The 20,073-nt window shown below is 48.7% G+C and overlaps 1 protein-coding gene and 1 pseudogene across 1 annotated transcript; both read right to left on the reverse strand.

The window, feature by feature from the left end:
• LOC136507571 (uncharacterized) overlaps positions 1-11,125 on the reverse strand; it is a 29,538-nt pseudogene extending 18,413 nt beyond the window's left edge.
• Positions 11,126-13,899: 2,774 nt separating this feature from the next.
• Positions 13,900-18,229, reverse strand: LOC136509360 (cellulose synthase-like protein D4). Its single transcript, XM_066504179.1, has 3 exons — positions 16,924-18,229; positions 15,999-16,824; positions 13,900-15,909 (listed from the first exon to the last, which is right to left on the reverse strand). The coding sequence occupies exons 1-3, from the start codon at positions 17,961-17,963 to the stop codon at positions 14,098-14,100; spliced, it is 3,678 nt and encodes a 1,225-aa protein (XP_066360276.1). The 5' UTR covers positions 17,964-18,229; the 3' UTR covers positions 13,900-14,097.
• Between the last annotated feature and the right edge of the window lie 1,844 nt (positions 18,230-20,073).

Raw genomic sequence — 20,073 nt, forward strand, 5'->3', positions numbered from 1 at the left:
TGCCATCGAACCAGCGTTTGTGCCATCGTAGCAAAGCCCTCAATAGCTTCGCCTACTCCTTGCGCGCCTAGCCATCCAACTGTGGTCACTTGATTTCACCGGGAATCATCGCTAGCCGCCTTTCTTCCTCGCGGCCGGCAACCTCTCCGTCATGCATGTGCCGTCATGGCCAGCGCTCTCCGGTGAGCCTTTGCTCTTGCTCAGTGCACCTCTAGCTCCACCTTGTTCCTGAGATGCTCTATGACCGGTTGATTGCTCATTTTGTCCATCACAGTCGCCTGAGCACCCCCGTCGCCGAAGTTTGCTCCGCCGTGGCCGCTGTGAACGTCGACCCACGTCGCCGTTGCTTCTCTAGTCTCGCTCTTTGCTCCAACGTGTTCGTGGTGAGCTGCTGAACCTTCCCGTGCCTTTTGTTACACTCTACTGGCCTTGTTTCACCGGTGTGGCATCGCCGAGCCACCGCGTCTGCCATGGCCGACGTCAAGCTTGTAACTCGCTATAATTGCTCAAGCTAGTGCCTTCAAGCGATGCGGGGTGGTGTGGGGAGTGTTTTAGTACTTTGGCCGTCGCCGTTGGTCTCACCGTCGGCGAGTTTTCATCGGTCAGCGCCATTGCCATCGTGGTCAAAGCGGGAGGTCGGGGATGACATGTGGGGTCACCCTGTCAGCGACTGTGTAGCTGAAAAATGAATTTTATATTTTTCAGATTTGAATGAATAGTGATAGTTTTTGTTATTTTTGTGTAGAATTATTTATAGTTCCAAAAATTATGAAAAATTTTGTGTGACCTCTCTGTGATGTATGTTATTTAAGAAAAATATGAAATGTTGTTTTTCAGTACTTTTTGAATGTGATAAAAATTGCTCAATTAATTAATAAATGGGTTTCCATGATTTTTCTAGGCTTAACTAATTATCCAAAAATTATGAAAATTGTTTTGCCACTTAGTTATTATGTGATGAACATTTAAAAAAAATTGAGCTCAATTGGAATAAGTTGATTTATTTCGTAATTTTGAATTAAATATTTAATTCATAAAAGCAAATAGTAACCTTTAATGATTTAGGTTTTGTTTGAAATTTTGGATTGAGTGATGACCTTGAATCATTAGTTGGTAATGATCCTTGGCAATTGATGTATGTGTTATGAAAAAGGTTTAGTTCGGTTGACTTGCAATTGTACCGCGAAGGAAAGTTGTATTCGAATTGTTAATTTTACATCCATCATCAAGCATCATATTTCGTATTCCGTATCATGTTTAACATGGGATTGTTACTATGTGTAGTGAACGAAGGTGAACACGTGGTAGTTAATCAAGTTGCGGAGGAGGTTAATCCGTCTGTTGAGGTTGGATCTGATACTTGTGGAACGTCGTAGGAACCTAACTTTTCCGTCAACGAAGGCAAGCCCCGGATGCATTTAACCCTACCTTGTGTTTTACAAATTTTATCACTTTTGCTTTTCTTTACTGCATTAAGTGATTAGGAGTCAAGTGGAAACCTAATTGGTGCATCACCAACCTTGTTTTTCCATATCTACCTTGATTACCTATTATATTCGTAAATATCTAGTTATGCTTAGTCATGCTTAGTCGGGTGATTACCTGTCACCTAAGAATTTTAAATAGATCTTTGGTTACTTATGTTATCATGAGATATGAGCATGGAAGTAATAAATCTAGACCGGGCGGACTCGGTGTGTGAGAGCCACATGACATGGAGGTCTTGTGAGCGGCTTCTTTCCGCCTGTGTCAATTAAGGTCCATCCGTTGTTGAATTACATGAGATGAGACTTTGTAGTACTAACCACATACTCCAGTAAGCCTTAACTCAGCTATTCTATTATGAGAATGGCTACTCATGCACTAGGAGTGGAGAGATGGCGGGAATAGCGTGTACCCACGTGGCAATGGGCTGGATTGGTGGAGTACTGTAGTCTCAGGTGGCGCGGACCTATGCTTGTTTTAGAAGATCCGAGGGTAGGTTGATATATGTAAGTCAGGGACCTGCATATGTTGTGTGGTATGGAATCCCCAGCTGGGTTAACAATCGGTTCGAATCGTCATTGCTCCTCGGTTATGGAGACTCAACTCACTGTTCATCATCGTAGTTAATAACTAAAACTAGAGCTGGATTTGAGAAAGAGTTTGATATGAAGTTCATGATCTCATTACGGATCATGGTAGATTCATATATTGTTCTTATGAAGTTTAAATATTGAAATACTAAAATTTTGTAAAGAGCTTTTACGCAAAAGAACTTTGAGTATTGCTAAAGACATACCTTGAATCCTTGAGCCTACATTCCTAAGTCTTCTCAGTTTTTATTTTGGTTAAGTCTTGTTGAGTACTTTTGTACTTAGGGTTTGTTGACCCTTGTTGCAGGTGAGCCTCATGAGCAGGTCTGTTTTGGACCTTGCTGCATGACTATTGTTCCTATCGATGACGATAAGTGAATGTGTAATCCTTGGGTAGGATGCTTATTTTGTGTGTTACGTTTATGTTAATTATGTCACTCCACTACTACTATGGTTTGTAATAATTATCGAACTGAGTTTGTAAGGTTTGAAACAACTGGTTTGTAAATTAAGTTATCGTAAGACTTCCGCTATTTTACTCTGATGTATATATTTAAATAAATGTTGTAATAATACAATGACTCTGTAATGTGATCCTGCTCGAAAATCGTGGATGATTCAGGTTCCCTGAGGACACCTGACAGACTTCTTAAGTTACTAGGAACATATGCATAGTTGTCAAAGGTCGTTGGACAGTGACAATGCATGTGGGTCCTATAATTTAGGAGGTTCTGCCACACCTCCCGAGACCAGTCGAGGTACCAGGGAGTGGCCACCTTGAAGACCTCCTGGTGCTCCTTCTTTCGCTGGCGCACCGTGAGGCACACTGAAGGCCTACCAAAGATCATGAAGGCGTTGTGCACCTCGGGGAACCCGTCGTCCTTATCGTTATCCCTATCACCGGTGTCCTTCTTCTTGGCATCATCGCTGGGGAGCCCGAGCTTGGCATAGTAACGCCGGAGCATGGTGCACTCTTCAAGGGTGTGCTTCACCGGGCCCTGGTGGTAAGGGCAGGGCTTCTTAAGCATATCGTCGAAGAGCCCGGGGCCTCTGGTGGGGCCTTGGGGATTCTTGCGATCTACGGTCACGACTAGACTAGCCTCAAGGACCTCCTGCTTTCCTTGGCGACCCTTTTTCTTTTTCTTGGGGAGGTGAGGGGTCGAGGCCCCGAGGGCCTCGTCCCTTCGCTTCCCCTTGGCGCCAATGTCGGGGAAGATGGCCCCGACAGCCTCTTCGCCCGAGGTGAAGTTGGTGACGATGTCGAGGAGTGTGGCCACCGTGGTCGGTATGTTTTGGCCTAACTCTCAGACCAGGTCGCGGCAGGAGGTGCCGGAGAGGAACGCCTGGACAATTTTCGAGTCGTCGACGTGGGGCAACTCGGTGCATTGCTTGGAGAAGCGTCGGATGAAGTCTTAGAGAGACTTGTCCGGCCTCTGGCGACAACTCTTGAGGTCCCAGGAGTTCCCGGGGTGCACGTTTGTGCCGTGGAAATTTTTGACGAAGACCTTTACCAAGTTGCGCTAGTTGTGGATCTATAAGGGAGGGAGGTGTTGGAGCCAGGCTCGTGCCGAGTCTGACAGGAACAAGGGGAGGTTGCAGATGATGAGCGGGTCATCGTCCGTGCCACCTAACTGACAAGCCAGGCGGTAATCGGCCAGCCACAGCTCGGGGTTGGTCTCGTCGCTGTACTTTGCGAGGTTGGCCGGTTGCCGAAAACGGGCCAGGAAGTGAGCGCTGCGGATGGCCTTGCTGAAGACTCGAGGGCCAGGTGGCCCAGGAGAAGGACTGTGGTCCTCCCCACTATCATAGTGACCACCTCGGTGTGGGTGGTAGCCTTGGATAGGCACCTCGTTGTCATGGCGCTATCGCCTGCTGACCACATCGTGGTCGCCTTGCGCCTCATGTCGGTCGCTGAGGCAATCGTGCACCGAGGGGGCCTTGTTGGCTGTCGGTGCCTGAGCAGGCTTGGGACAAATCGAGGCCTCTCTATCCTGCCGAGGCGGTGCCATGGGTAGTTCTGAGGCGCCTCCGCGCCGTTGAGAGGCAAAACTTTCAGCCTACTGTACCACGGCGGTCTTGAGGAGGTCTCGGAGCTCACCGTGGACCCATCGCCCCTCCAAGGTAGAGGCTTAGGCATCGTTCAGAGTAGCATCACCACTGCCACGACGTTCTAGCTGGTGCAATTGAAGATAGGGGGTTGTTCACCCCCTTCGTCTCGGAGCTGCTGCAGAAGGAGTCAGTCTTGTTCGACCTTGGCCTAAAGCTCATAGAGCTTCTCTAGGTCTAGACGTCGAAGTTCCTCATGGGTGGGGTTCTCGTTCCGCGCCGCTGGGGGCTCGACGCGTGGAGGTGTGGCGTCGCCCACCCCCTTATCCTCACCGCCCACGCTCGGCATCCCGAGTTCGACGTTGAAGCACTCATGAGTGGGATCGTAAGTGCCTTCATCATCAGAGTCGGAGTAGCCAAAGGAGTAGTCGCTTGTGGCCATGAAGCGGCGCATGGCTTCAGGGTCACGAAGCCTAGAGAAGTCCACTTTGGCCCACGCCTTGTCCTCCTCCGAGGAGTTAGTGTGGGTGTGGGTCGAGGTTGTGGCGATGAGGTCGAGGGCAAAATGTTGGTGGCGTCTTGAGGGCTCCACGTGAGCGAAAGCGTAGGCGGAAGCATAGGCGGCGGCGGCATTGCTCAACCCAAAGGGGTACAGGGATGGTACCATCGCTGGGCTCCGCTCTACCGGAGTTGACTCCTCAGGAGGTGGCAGGGTAGAGCTTGATGATAGGGCAGTGTTGCACGCCACCAGCATCCTTCCCTTGCCTAGGCTTCAGCTAGACAGGTCCCCAACTAGGGACTCTGTACCAACAGCCGGGTATGGGATACTAGCAGAGTGCGGTGCATCACCCTGAGCTCACATGGTGTCGGGGTGGTCCTGCCCACGTCATGCCTAGCGAGCGCGACGAGAGCGGTGGCCTAGGCGTCGCCTGCGCCTAGGCTGCTAGTGCGCGATGTCATCGTCGGTCGATGAGGTTCTAGGTGGGAGGAGTACCATATCATACTCATGTCCTAGAGACATGAACTCTAGGCTTCCGAACTAGATCACCGTGCCATGACGCAGTGGTCACACAGGGTCTGCCATCCGAAACTTGTTGGGATGACTAAGCTGACACGTAGTAGCTCCCCTACCTGGCATGCCAACTGTCAGTGTTTTAGGTCTGGCGGATCCTCAACCAACCAGTGAAAATGTACTGCGTGCCCCTAATCCCGGATGGTGATGCAAAGAGACACGAGGTTTATACTGGTTTAGGCAAAAGGTGCCCTACGTCCAGTCTGAGAGAGCGATCTTGTATTCCTTACACTGAGGTGCTTGTAGTAGGGGCTTACAAGCTGAGTGAGAGAGGGAGCTAGTCCCTGGTCTCTGCGTGGAGTGGCATGGGTTGCTGGAGATGTTGATCTCTTGCAGTGATGAAGTGTGTGCGTTACAGAGCGTTGTGCGTTGCTTGCACCTGTGGGTGTGTGTCCCCTAGAAGTGGCCTCGGTCACTCCCTTTTATATTTGAAGGGAGGCACAGGGGCGGTACATGTATTTGCTATGTGGCATTTTGTGAGTGGAGGCAGTATGCCGAGCCCTGTAGCTCATCATTGTGGCGGCATGGTCGGTGGAGCAGCCTTGTCCTCGGTGCACTGGAGCGACGCGCCGGTCACGCCTGATCCTGTGCGACGTGGGAGCTCCTGCGGCTTGGCGCAGGGCATGGTGCGTACTACAGACGACGTGTCGGTCGCTGTATATTGACAATGTAGAGAGCCGAGGCCCAGTCGGTGTAGAGGCTAAACCATTGTGGGGGGCTTGGCGAGTGCGAGTCCCAAGGCTACAGGAGCCCAAAAGCGGTTAGCCGAGGCTCGGAGGGAGCAGTTGGTCTTGTATGTCGATTCCAAGGCTACAGGGACCCGGACATGACTCTCCAGGCCGCGCTATCCTTGGAGCAGGTGTTAGGTAGCATAGTGCAGCATGGGTGTTAGTCGTGGGCATAGTGCCGAGCACAGCGGCCGGTAACCCCTGCCCCGTCCTGTCCCGGACGGTATGGCGTCGATGTGACTCCCATCTCGTCGGCCACTCCGCTGTATCAAACCGTCATTTAGTTGATGTCGCGGGAGTGGTTGGACGCGTTGGCTAGATGTGACATCCCATCCGAGAAGTCGGTCAAGGCGGGAGTGATGGGGTTTATGCCGAGCCGGCCTTGAGCGAGTCGGAGAATCGGTACCTCGTCCGAGGCCTTACGTGCGGGGCCTCGGGCGAGGCGAAGAATTGGTACCTCGTCTAAGGCCTTACATGTGGGGCCTCGGGCGAGGCGGAGAATCGGTACCTCGTCCGAGGCCTTACGGGTGGGGCCTCTAGCGAGGCGGAGAATCGGTACCTTGTCCGAGGCCTTACGTGCGGGGCCTCGGGCAAGGCGGAGAATCGGTACCTCGTCCGAGGCCTTACGTGCGGAGCCTCGAGCGAGGCGGAGAATCGGTACCTCATCCGAGGCCTTTTGTGCGGGGCCTCTGATGAGGTGGAGAATCGGTACCTCGTCCGAGGCCTTACGTGCGGGGCCTCGGGCGAGGCAGAGAATCCGTACCTCATTCGAGGCCTTACGTGCTGGGCCTCTGGCGAGGCGGAGAATCGGTAACCCTCGTCTGAGGCCTTACGTGCGGGGCCTCGGGCGAGGTGGAGAATCGGTACCCATGTCCGAGGCCTTATGTGTGGGGCCTTTGGCGAGACGGAGAATTGGTACCTCGTTCGAGGCCTTACGTGCGGGGCCTCAGGCGAGGCAGAGAATCTATACCTCGTCCGAGGCCTTATGTGCGGGGCCTCGGGCGAGGCGGAGAATCGGTACTTCATCCGAGGCCTTATGTGTGGGGCCTCGGGTAAGGCGGAGAATCGGTACATCGTCCGAGGCCTCGTGGTTTTATTTTGGGCCGAGCCCGCTTCGGGTGAGTCGGGATACTGTCCGAGGTGGGTCGGGTGGTCCAGCCGAGCCTTGGATAAGGTGGGGGGTTTGCCGGTGGTTGTCTCTTGACTTCGATATTTACAAGGTCTAAGCGATTTTTCTGGTTCTTGCTTAGGGGACCCCTTTTTATGGTACCCGACAGGGGGTATACCTGGTGTACCTAGATTTGGACAAAAAAATTTTGCTTTTCAAAAAGAAGTAAAAATGTTCCCCAAAAACATGTAAACACATACTATCGAGACACAACACAGATCACAAAAACTGACACAAAACTAACATATACTTCAATACTGGTATAGTATGCTCATTCATTTGAATTATCCTAAATCCATTTTAAACCATCCCGCAACTAAAATCTACACACACACATAAATGCACACCAGACGGCAAAAAAAAAGTCTATCTTCTTATCAAAATCCCATTCTAAAAAAGGTGCCACAAAAAAATCAGTTGCATAGAACACCCAACACATCAAACCCCAGCTATTTTGACAAACCAAAGGTGACTGTGATGAAGTCCTGAGTACCGTCACAAATAGATACACACATACATGAACTAAAACCAAACTTAATACATTACATTGACAAAAAAAACTTATACATTACTTTGTTTTGGAACCGGAGGATATAGCATAGAGAACGCATCAACATCTACATAACCCTCTGCGTGTTGGTACCAACATTCCCTAAATGCATTTGTCTTAAAAAAGTGAAGGGAAAATTTAGAACTAAACAAAAAGGGAGATTGATTTAATTTCAAAAAGTGAACAATAAAAAATATGAACTTACAAGCTAGGTCCTTGCTTGGATTTGAAAGTGATCACCACCATGAAAATAAGAATTCAAAAACACAAACAGTTTGTTCTTCAAGTCAACAATGAATGCAAACCAATGCTTGTGTACGATAACCGGAAAGCACAGCTGCATCATAAAAAACAATTAATACATAGAAAAAAATAAAAAACAAAATCTTAAAAAAAGAAAAAACCTTGTCTGACAAATGCAGCTTGTAAGCAGAGTTGGCTCCAAGAAAAAAAATTCTTCCCTGTGTCAATGTCATAGTCGCAATTGTAGGTGTAAAGACAACCCTGCAAATGAAAAAAAAATAAACATGACAAAAGGCAACATACAAAAAAGACAGACCCATAGCAGAATTACATGACACCCCATCGTCGGATATAGACAAGCATTGTTGGGGCACAGATAAAAAATAAATTCAAATGCACACGAGGCTGCAACTAGCAAAAAAAAGAAAAAAATAAAGAACTTACCCCAACTTTTGGATAGAAGAAATGTTTCTTGGACTGCCTTGGGTGCTGATCCTCAAAAAAATTACTGACACATAACAGCAACGAAAAAATTGTCGACTTTACCCATAGGTTGCACAGATTGACCTAAAGAACAATACGTAACACTAGTCTTGGCAAATTCAACTGCCTTCATACTACAAAAAAGGAAAAACACAAAATAAAAACCAAAATTCATAATGACTAAAAGTTCTCAAAACAAAAGAACTTAAAAAAGAATATACCAAAAATAGTAAAAAAAGACATATCAGCTCCATTAGCTGTGAGCTAGTCCATAAATAATATTATAGAAACACTTTTCTTTGTCAGTTACAAAAAACGATGTCCACTTGTAATATGATTCTGAGGCCTGAAATCAATTGTTTGGGGGGCTCGCATAGAATTGAAAGTTCTTCTATTATATAGATCATTAGTTAACTTTCCTAATTGCATGCAACGGTCTCTAACACTTGGGGCACCCAAAACTTCAACATCAGGACATGCCTTGAAAAAAAACAATAAAAACAATAAAAATCATCCCGTCTGCATTATTTGTACTGATATTACAAAACAGTGCATATAGCATACTTAAATAATGATTAAACTAAACATCAAAACAGATGATAGCATAGATCCTTTAACTTGTCTAGAGAAGTAGACAAACAACAAACTACTAATTTCAGAGACACACAGAGTAAAATAACAGTTAATCAGGCAGACAATTCTAGGTTCTACAGCTATTGTATGATTGGGCAAAACAAACAAATTAACCAGCAAATATATAGAAGGATTGGTTCATTTGCTGTGGACATCAGATGCTCCAAAAAACACATATATATGCAAGGCTTCTGGGCGAAAAAAGAATGGCACAAACTATCTAATTTCACTCATGCAGATTTAAGTGTGACCAAACAAAACAAATTAGACTAACAGTCGAATTCCTACCAAAAAATTAGATAATTTTCTCAGCCTACTGATCACAATTGCAAAAGTTGAGAATCAAAAGGAAAAAAAGGCCAATTGAAGACTTTCACCAATTTCATAATCAAGCAAAAACCAACTTACATGGGGCTAGATCAACAAAAATTAGACTCCTGTGTCACTAAACAAGCGAATGACACGGTTTTCCAACATTCACATAACAAAAAAAAGATCACCAACACACAAGCTCAATGTTCAAAGAAGTGGCATTCAGATAGCATTAAGGTATCATGTATTAGATAACTCTCGCATGTGACATTCATCCATCTGTAACTGGAATTAAAACATAGACATATCGGACACCAAAAAAAATAAAAAAAGGTGTGAACTATCTATAAGCAGTACTACTCTTTACTAACAAAACAACAAATGCAATCATAGAAAACAAAAAAATTTAAGAAAACACATCTGATTTGTATATTATGGATTAAAAAAATAAAAAACATGAAATTTTTTTTACCTTAGGAGCATTTAACATCTAATTGGCACGAGATTCAAATTTAGCTTTCTTATTCATAATAGAAACATTCCCTGCAAAAAAAAGATGAAAAAAAGAAAAAAAATCAATACAAAACAAAAACAAAAAAATAAAAAAGACACAGAAAGCAAACTCACTAGATTGAGAATTGCCATGAGCCATCACTAAAGGAGTGTCCACGACCAAAATGGGATTCTTCATTGAATTGCCATCACCAGATTTAATTGCTTCTCTGGATTCACTTGCATTCTGCAAAAAAAAAAGGTTCAACAAAAAAAAGAAAAATTAACTCAACAAAACATTTGAACAAAAAAAAACTGCAAGCGAGGATTCATATTATATGGATAAGTGGAATCCACATTCTGTTTGTTTCCTATAGGCTTGCTGGCTTTGAAATTTTCTTCAACAATGCGTCTATTGGACTGCTCATTGATATCTGAACTATGCCGATTATTTGCATTGTTAAAAACAGACTCTAAAATATCATACAAAACTACAAAAAGTAATGTGATTAGCAAAAGATTCAAACCAAAAAAGAAAATGAATACCTCTCACAACTGATGGAACAGACTTATTAATATCATTGACTCTGCTGTTTTGAGGAAAGCAGGGGGACAACGTTTTTCTCTTTCACCTCATTGGTGGTCTGTGCAGCATCTAAGAGAATCTGAAGAACGCTGAGAATTAGACTCTCAGTGGGCAACAAACAGAAACTACACTTCCATATGAATTCTTCTGAACAAGCTTGCATCACTCATCAACCACCTAAAGGAAAAAAGAAAAACAATGAAAATGAAGTGAAAATAAACAAGCAACATAAAAAGAAAAAGCATATAGACAAAATAAATTACATTTTCAGGCAAAAAATCACCAAAATACATAGTAAGCTTCTCCCTGAATCCCATTGATTCACCATTAGCCTATATTGTGCAAAAAAAGAATACATTAAAAAAACTAACTCAAAAAACAAACCTTATCTTGATCATTACAAACTCCATTAACTTCTCGGGGGACTCCGTTGGCCTCATTCATTTTCTAAAAGAATGTAGAAAAAACAAACTGTTGCACGAGCCAAAAAATGGAAAACAGAAAAATAGGGGGGGTGCAGAAAAAATACCTTGGATTTGCAAAAAAAAACAAGAAATTCCTCCAACAAATTGATATTTGCAGTAGAAATGAATGACTAAAAGCAAAACAAAAAATAAGAACAAAATATTTATCACTCCTACAACTAGTACAACACACACAGGTTCAAAACCTTTGTGACCTTGCGCTGCTAGAGTACTTTCCTCAACTACACGGAAACAATTGCTCCTATCAGCCATCGGTACCTGAAAAAATTAGAACAAAAAAAATTAACCTGCCGAGTTAAAGGACTAATTGAAATGCTGGCCACTTCAAAAAAAGATTGGAAAAATCTGCATTGATGAAAAAATAGGTGCCTAACAATGAAGTCCAATTTTACCAAAAAACACAAATCCTGAATTGAAAAAACACATATATGGGATTACCCTAATTAGATAAAAAAAACATACCAAAACACCACAAAAAAATCATATACTTTATACAATCTGAAAACCTCAAACACTTAATCAGGCTCTTCTTCCCTCTCCAATACAAACTGAAACTAATTATGAACATTTAACCTACATATAAAACATTAAAAATGAAAAGAAATTGCAGATCATCTAATGGAAATAAAACAAAAAAACAAATGAGCATACATAAATAAAAACTGCAAAATCAAGCAAACAGGTAACTGGTGTTCAGATAACTGCAATTAAACTAAATCAAAGACATACCATTAAACTAACCCATACAATTTCGGGCATCAGGTAGCATTTGAAAGTATAAAAAACACTGAAAATGAAACTGAAAACTAAAAATGGAATGACAACAGAGTCTTACCTATGTGTTAGTGGTTGGGGTGCATGCCGAGACGAATCGAATTGTTTCGTTGCAATCGTCACCAACCATAACCAAATGACAGTAAAACAGACTACGAGAGCAGAGCAGGTAGGCAAAATATTATGACGTAGGTAATAACAGACTAGCAGAGGCAGAGCAGGTGGGCGAAATACTAGCAGCAAGCAAGCAAATCTAGCTAGGTCCTTACTCCTACCAACCGAGGCAAGTAAGGCAAAAACAATGGATGGATCATAGATCAAATACTAGCTAGTACTCACAAAAATACTGCACTTCAAAATCAAACAAAATGAACATGGTGTCCTGCATCGAACACCCCAAAAACACAAGGAGAATACCAAAAACTCCTAAAACTCAACACAGAATGGGATTCTCATATCCAACATCGAACTAAACTGAATCCCCTGCAACAACCACTATGGGAGAAACCCTAGACGACGAAAATGAAACACAACTGCCATTAAGACGAGAATCTGAACAAGAGTAACACAAATACACACCAAATTTGCGATACCTGTCGCCTAAACGCAGTACACAAAAACACACATACAGCCTAGAACCTGAACATAAGTAAACTAAACTCCACCCCCCAGATCTGCGCAGAAAAAACAACATCGACGGGGTGTCGAACGCCCGATCTAAGCAAACACAGAGTCCACACATCGCCGAAACACAATGAATAACATAGAAAAAGGGCGTGCAAATGAGATAACTTAGCTCGACAAAGACGCGGAGCTGCAAGTCGCCACGACGGCGAAGAATGAGTCGACCACGACCGGGGGCCGCCGAGTCGCCGCGACGGGGGAGCGACGAGTCGCCCCGACTCGTCTCGAAGAAGACGAAGCGAAATGAAATGGGTTACTCGGCAAAAACAAAACAACCGGGCACTGTTTAGCATTTTTGTATATATATATATATATATATATATATATATATATATATATATATATATATATATATACTTCATGACATATTGACATGAGTGTTTTTGTTTGGAAATAATGGGAGGAAGTGTTCCTCTGTTTGTGAGAAGAACGTTTACTTATGTTCTACTGTTGTGAGGAATAAAGCTATGGTTTGATTTAGGACAAAACGAATATCTCATTGGAGATTAGAATTTACAACCTCAGATTTAAGGATCGCTCACTGATAACCTGGACGATCTAGCAATGGACACAGTTTTCCCAATTTTTGACACTGATTTGTTAGCTGAAGATTACTAGTATATGGTCGCAGAATTCCAAATCCAAGTAAAAGGCGGTTCCAGCTTAGCAGCACACCCAAATTCTGAAATGTGAAACTGAATCACTAACGATTTGGCCAACTTCGCCTCACAACTAAATCTCTGACAAGTTTTTGCATTTGTAAGAATGAACGACTTCGGAATTCCAGGGGTCAAAGTTTATGTATCGTTGTAAGCAAGATGAAAATCATTATGACTTCATGAACCTTTTGGTCAATTCTGACGACCCCCCAGAACCAGAATTTTCACATCGATTTTGCTACTAAGGCCTTGTTTAGACGATGGCAGGGAATTAGTATTTGGCACTATAGCACTTTCATTTGTATTTGATAAATATTGTCCAATCATGACTTAACTAGATTCAAAAGATTTGTCTCGTAATTTACAATTAAACTATGTAATTAATTATTATTTTTTTCTACATTTAATACTCCGTGTTTGTGTTCAAAGATTTGATGGAACAATGAGAGTGAAAAAACTTAAAATCTAAACAAGGCCTAGTACTAAAAAAAAAACTTCTGGAACATTAGCTTGGTTACAGGACTGCACTGCACTGTCAGAAACATTGCATCTGAGCGACAAACAGTACGAAAATGTGACATTACGTCAGCCACAGTATACAGTTAGGCCCTTTTCAAAAATTTTCGATCCAAAGTGTCACATCGAATCTTGCGACATATATATAGAGTACTAAATGTAGACGAAAAAAACTAATTACATAGTTCTCGACAAAATCGCGAGACGAATCTTTTAAGCCTAATTAGTCCATGAAAAGCCTTAAGTGCTACAGTAACCCCACATGTGTTAATGATCGATTAATTAGTATCATTAGATTGGTCTCACAATTTGTTCTGTAATTTATTTTTTTATTAATATTAAAAACTCCTCACAATCCTTCCGACACGTCCATATGACTCCCAAAACTTTTCATTTCGCAAACCACCCTTACCAACAGCATAAACCAACTAAAGCAGGTCTGCAATTTTGATACAATAATGGCAGTAGCTCGTCAGCTACTGAAGAATCAATCACACAGTCCACCATCCATCACAACTAGTAATTGCTAACGAGTAACAGCACCCCATGAAGCAAGCACACCTTCATGTGGGCGATACAAACCAGACACTACTACGGGAAGCTGAATCCGCCGCCACCGATGAGCTCCCTGGCGCCCGCAGGAGGGCTGATGTAGACCCAGAGCAGCGAGATGGTCATGGAGATGAGCCCGGACCAGACGAACACGATGGTCGGCACACGGCCACGGCGGCCCAGAAGGCCCTTGGCGAACGGGTAGAGGTGGCACAGCACCCAGAAGCTGAAGAAGGCGCCGCCCAGCAGCTTGCTCCACTGCGGGAACTCGCTGTACAGCGTGCGCGCCGACGCCACAGCCACGGCCACCGCGTTCACCATCATGATCGTCACGGGCGGCACCATCAGGAAGCTCCACCGCACCTCGTACAGCTCCGCGAACGCGTCCTCCTCGCCGTCGTCGCCGGCGCCGCCGGGCTTCGACGTCAGCGTGAAGGAGATGTCCACACCGGCGATCACCTTGAGGAGGCCCTGCAGCACGGCGGCCGGGTGCGCGCTGGTCCCTCCGATCACCCAGAACTGCTCGTTCCGCCACCACTCGTGCAGCGTGACCCCGGACCACTTGATCTCCAGCAGCGCCAGCAGGCAAAGCGTGATGGTGATGATGAGCAGCAGCGCCAGGAACGTGGCGTTGAGCGACTGCACGATGAACTTGCCGGAGAAGAGGGACACGGCCGGGAGCACGCAGTAGACGAGGAGGAAGACGGAGGTGAACGGGTACATGCCCACGTTGAAGTAGGCCACGCGCTGGAGGAACTTCATCCGCGGGGACGCGAACAGGGCGTTGTTGCGGGAGAAGAAGATCTCCACGGACCCCGTCGCCCACCGGAGCACCTGGTGGAGGCGGTCGGTGAGGTTGATGGGCGCCGTGCCGCGGAACGCGTCGCGCCGCGTCAAGCAGTACACGGACCGCCACCCGCGGTTGTGCATCCGGTACCCCGTCACCACGTCCTCCGTCACCGACCCGTAGATCCACCCGATGCGCCGCCCCCACTCCGTCTTGTCCTCGTAGAAGCACGAGATGACGCTGATGGCCTCGGCGACGGTGGCCGCGTCGAGCGGCTCGCGGGGCACGGCCAGGGCGCCGGCGGGGCGGCCCTGGTGCGCACCGGGCGTGTCCTGCAGAAGCCGACCCTGGTACTCCGCCACGGGGATGGACGCCACGAATGTTGCCGAGCTGCCGAACCGCCGTGGGAGCAGCGCGGACGACTCGATGTCGTCGAGCTGCTGGAAGGCGTCGTCCTCGATCGGCGGCAGCATCATCTCCCTGTCGTTGTTGTTCTCCCTGTCCGTCTTTTTTCCCATGGTGGGCTTCCTCAGGAACAGCTTGATCTTCTTCCTCCCGAGCCAGCCGTGGTGCTCCGTGGCGCGCGGCGGGCTGAACCCGTACAGCGCGGTGCGGCGGAAGACGCAGCCGGTGCCGACGTACATGGGGCCCTGCAGCCCGTCCATGGCGCGCATGGCCACGTCGAAGAAGACGAGGTTGTGGTTGGCGTACCGGTCGTTGGGGTCGATGCCCTCGAACCGCTGCGGGAACTGGACGTAGCAAACGCGGTCGCCGCCGCGGTCGAGCATGAAGCACATCCCCTCGCGGAGCGCCGCCGAGTTGTGCACGTAGTGGTCGCAGTCCAGGTTGAGGATGAAGGGCCCGTTCGACATGATGGCGCTCGTGCGCACCAGCGCGTTCATGGCGCCGGCCTTCTTGTTGTGGTCGTACCCGGGGCGCTTCTCACGGGACACGTACACCAGCATCGGCAGCCGGATGTCCACGCCCGTCGTGTCGATCAGTCCGCCGGACTCCGCCGGCTCCGCGCCCAGCACAGGCTCTGACGTCGGAGGCGCAAGCATTGCCTGCAACTCAATTTCAGACACACATCAGCATCTCGAATGAACAACTGAACAAATTTGTAAATTTTTCTATCAATCGAGCAATCAGTCACCTGAATGATGCCGGCATGGTCACCACGGGAGTGGTCTGGCGCAGAGGTGAGCCAGGTGCCAGGCCACTGCGACCCGTCAGACATCCATGTCGCCTTCACGGCCGCCGCTGACTCAGGCAATGCTCCGGGAAGGGTGCCGGCAGCCATGGCCTCCTCCTGCTGCCTTCTCCTGGCGCGCAGCTCCTCGCCGGTGTTGTACGCGTCGGAGCGCCGGCGGATGGCCTCTGGCAGCGAGTTCACCCTCACCTTGAACTCGTCGTACTCCCGCTTCACCTTCCGCCGCTCCCGGACGAAATCCACACGCACCTTGTTCCTGAGGAAGTCCCTCTTCTGGCCGAAGTAGGCCTCCGGGCTGCGCGGCTCGACGCTGTGCTTGCGGCAGAACGGCACCCAGGTGCGAGCGAAGCTTGCGGTCTCGGCGAGCGCCTCGAAGGTGAGCAGCGCGCCGCCGTCGTCGGAGAGGTAGCAGGCCAGCTTCTCGACTGGGTAGTCGGCGGCGAGGATGGAGAGGATGGTGTTGGCGGTGACGAGCGGCGGCTCCTTTTCCGGGTCGGCGGTGGAGACGAAGACGTCGATGCCGGGCAGGTCGGAGTGGCCCTTGGGGTTGCGCGCGGTGGGCAGCTCGAAGCGCTCGGCGAGGACGTCCAGGTCGGCGGCCCGGTGGATGGGGCAGAGCTTGGGGAGGCTGTCGAGAAGCCAGGAGAAGGCGAACCAGACCTCGCACGTCACCGAGAGCGCCCACAGCCACACCGCTTCTGGGTTCGGGTGCCGAATGCGCCATGTCAGGAAGAACCCCAGCGCCACCAGACGGACTGCGATCAGCAGCCTGCACCGGAACACAGAAACGAGCAGAGTAAGGCTGGTACCCTGTAAGGACTGAGGATTTCAGAGAGTTTTTTTAAATCTCTTGCCAATGATTTGGTACCTGTAAGGACTGAGGATGGCCTGAGAGACGCTGGTCTTCCTGGTGAGCGGCCGGCGGCAGCGGGAGCCGAAGTTCGGCGGCTCCTCGAACCCAGCGAAGCCGGCGCCGCCACCGCCGCCGTGCCCGTCCTTGGGCCAGAGCGCGTTGCCGTAGCCGTAGGTGCCCTTGGTCTCGAAGAGCCAGCGCGCGTGGTCGAAATCGGCCGGCTTGCCGCCGCCACCGTTGTTGCTGGGAAACTTCATGGAATGCATGATGGAGAAGCGCTTCGCCATGGAGGTGAGCGGCAGCTGGTCCCGCTCCTCGGACGAGGAGACGGCCTCGTCGTCCTCGCCGTCGTCGTCGTTGTCGGTGTCGCTCCCCGCAGAGTAGGGCTCCTTGCACCCGGGGCAGTTCCCCGCGGCCGCGACGCAGTCCGCGTAGCACTCGCCGCAGATCATGAAGCCGCAGTCGCACGGCCCTTCGCCGCCGGCGCCGGAGGCCAGGAACGCCGGCATTTCGCAGCCGCGCATCTTGCACAACATGTTGGCGGAGGCCGCGGCCGCGGCGGCGGCGCTGCTGGCGGCGGAGGTGTTGAGCACGTGGCCGCGCGTGGCCTGGTTGATCCCGCCCGTGAAGATGGTCCCGGAGATATAGCTCCTCTGCGGCGGCCGCACCTCCGCCGCGCCGCCGTCCTCGTACGCATTGGGCGCCGGAGCATCCATGGACTCAGCGGACGCCGCCACCGTCCGCTCCGGCGTGGGCGGGATGTGCACGGTGTAGTGCACGAACTCGTCGGCGCTGTCATCCACGCCGGCACCGCCGTGAAGCGACGCGTAGCGGCTGCCCCCGCCGCCGCTCCGGCGCACTGGCGAGAGCTGCAGCGTGGCGACGGTGGACGACCCCGCGCCCCCGAGCGAGTGCCTCGGCACCGGGCTGGTGAGCCCGATCCCGCCGCCGCTCCTCTTGATCACCCCGTCCCCGGGGCTCTCCGCCTTGCCCCTAGTCGGCGACACCGTCACCGTGACCTGCGACCCCGCCGGCAGCGACAGCCGCCGCGACATCGCTCCCCGAAATCAAATCGACTCCCCCACTAACCAACGAAACTACCGATCCAGACCAGCTCGATCGACAAATCCCTCAAAGCTCAGCTCAGATCCGCCCAGGAAAGGCCGGAGCTTGCACCCACTCCTCGCGCTCCCATGAACCCGTGGAATTTCGGAGAAGGTTTCCTCCCAAGGATCGGGCCGGGAATTATAGCGCCTCTGGAGGCTGGAGCTCGTGGGGGATGAGTGATCAATCGATGAGCTCGCGCACCGAGGAGGAGGAGGAGGAGGATGATCTGGTGGGGCGCAGGGCGTGGCAGCGCCTGTATTTATTCCGTCGGATTCTTCGCCGTCGCTTTTTGAAACGGCGAGCAGAGTTGCCGGCCGCCCCCAACGGTCGGGTCGCGCTGACGTGGCCGCGCTACGGTCGGGGGCGCGAGGCGGATCCGGCCGTCTGTGTGTCATCGGACGGTGCACGTTTGTTTGACGCGAGCGGGCAATGAGGATGGTAGCCGTTTGGGAAGAGAGGGGAGGAAGCTATTGGGGGCCACGCGACAAGAGAGAGAGAGCGGGGGTGGGGACCGCGTGATACTGACGGGTGGGCCATATGAAAGGGGCTTGGGTTCGGCGGCAGCCGGCATGTGTGTTGACTGTTGAGGGTGCTCGTGATGGAATGAAATTGTCTGCGAGTCTATTCGTTTGGCTTTGGTTTGTCGTAAACGATCGTAAATATTTAGTTGGAATAATATTTTTCTCTCACACAAACGCCAGCAGTACTTCTTCACGACAAACCAGCCAACTGAACATGCTTACTCCGTGCTGAATGGTGATTAACTGCACAATTATACACAGAAGAAGAAGTCACCTCGTACTTGTATTCGTACCATTGGTTGTGAAAAATATTACCAGGGTTAACCGTTAACTGAGACCGCCAGGTGGGCCCGTGGGATTAAGGCTAGTTTGGTGGTCTCCTCCCTAGAGTTTTCACTCTTTGATTCTCTGGAGTGACTGTAGCATGATGCAAAGTAGGTGAGAAAGTTCTAAAGTAATTCTGATGGAGATTAAAAGGAGAGCAATAATTTTTAGCTATCTACTCCTAACGTAAATCGATAAGTGATCAAAATTCAGTTGTGTTTTAACCGTTTGGTAGAGCTTCATAGAATCCGCTTTGAAAAAACTAGGAGCGAAGCTCTACTAAACAGGCCTATATAATGGACTCAAGCCTTACCTAGTTAGCTTCTACAGTATGTTTGTGTTTGGTCTAGGAGCCGAGCCAAAATTTGGCTTGGCACACTTCTTTGTCCATCTTAGTTCATTCTGGCTTCGTTCGGCTTACCTCATATTCGGTTTGTTCGGCTTCTTTTTTCAGCCGGAACTGTGTTTTTCTCTCACAACAATTCAACCAGAACAGTGTTTTTCGCCAGTTTCAGCCAAAATTCTGCCAGCCGAACGGGGCCAGATTTGTTGGCCAAATTTTGACAAATCTATGGCCAACAAATTGATGACCTTAGCCAAAATTTGACTTGGTTTGGAGGTGCTACAAACCAAATACATAGGCATATATCAACTTTTGTTGAATAGAAGGTTCTTGCTTTCTTTTCTACTGTCCTTTTATATATAGACGGGCCACCGCTAATTGTCACACTTTGCTAACCAAGACAGAAATTTCCCGATTTGATATTAGTACTCTACTCGTCAGCGAGTTAATAGAAAAAAAAGGTTCACCGCCGACTTTACTTGGTTAACTTGCATGTGCTCAACGACAATCATTTGATCCTCGCGATTGCCGAATGATTGATCCCAACCGTTGATATCACGAGCAATTCAGACGGCTTTGTGCCGTTAACCCGGGTCCCACCGATTGTTCCTCTAGGCTAGGTTGGATCGTGGATTATTTACTGTTGATTGATTTGGCTGGTTTGGTGTGAGAGAAAAATAATATTCCAACTTATAATCCGCAATTATATACGATCGTTTACGGTCAGCCGAACAACCTGTGTGACGCTGGAGTGCATTGTACAGTGTGAAAGTCAACCCCTTTTGCCCTTCCATTTGACTGACCGTGCTCTGGTAGTCGGGTGCTGCTTAGCCGTTGGAGCGTATTTTGCTGACTCGTTTCAGCATCTAG

Source organism: Miscanthus floridulus, chromosome 15 (assembly GCF_019320115.1).
Source record: "Miscanthus floridulus cultivar M001 chromosome 15, ASM1932011v1, whole genome shotgun sequence".
NCBI classification, from domain to species: Eukaryota; Viridiplantae; Streptophyta; class Magnoliopsida; order Poales; family Poaceae; genus Miscanthus; species Miscanthus floridulus.

What these genes read in the sequence shown, in the direction of transcription:
- LOC136509360 (XM_066504179.1), bottom strand. Translation starts at nt 17,963, where the DNA reads ATGTCGCGGCGGCTGTCGCTGCCGGCGGGGTCGCAGGTCACGGTGACG. An exon ending in GCCATCCTCAGTCCTTACAG is followed by an intron (nt 16,825 to 16,923) that starts GTACCAAATCAT and finishes GTTCCGGTGCAG; the next exon opens with GCTGCTGATCGCAGTCCGTC. An exon ending in ACCATGCCGGCATCATTCAG is followed by an intron (nt 15,910 to 15,998) that starts GTGACTGATTGC and finishes ATTGAGTTGCAG; the next exon opens with GCAATGCTTGCGCCTCCGAC.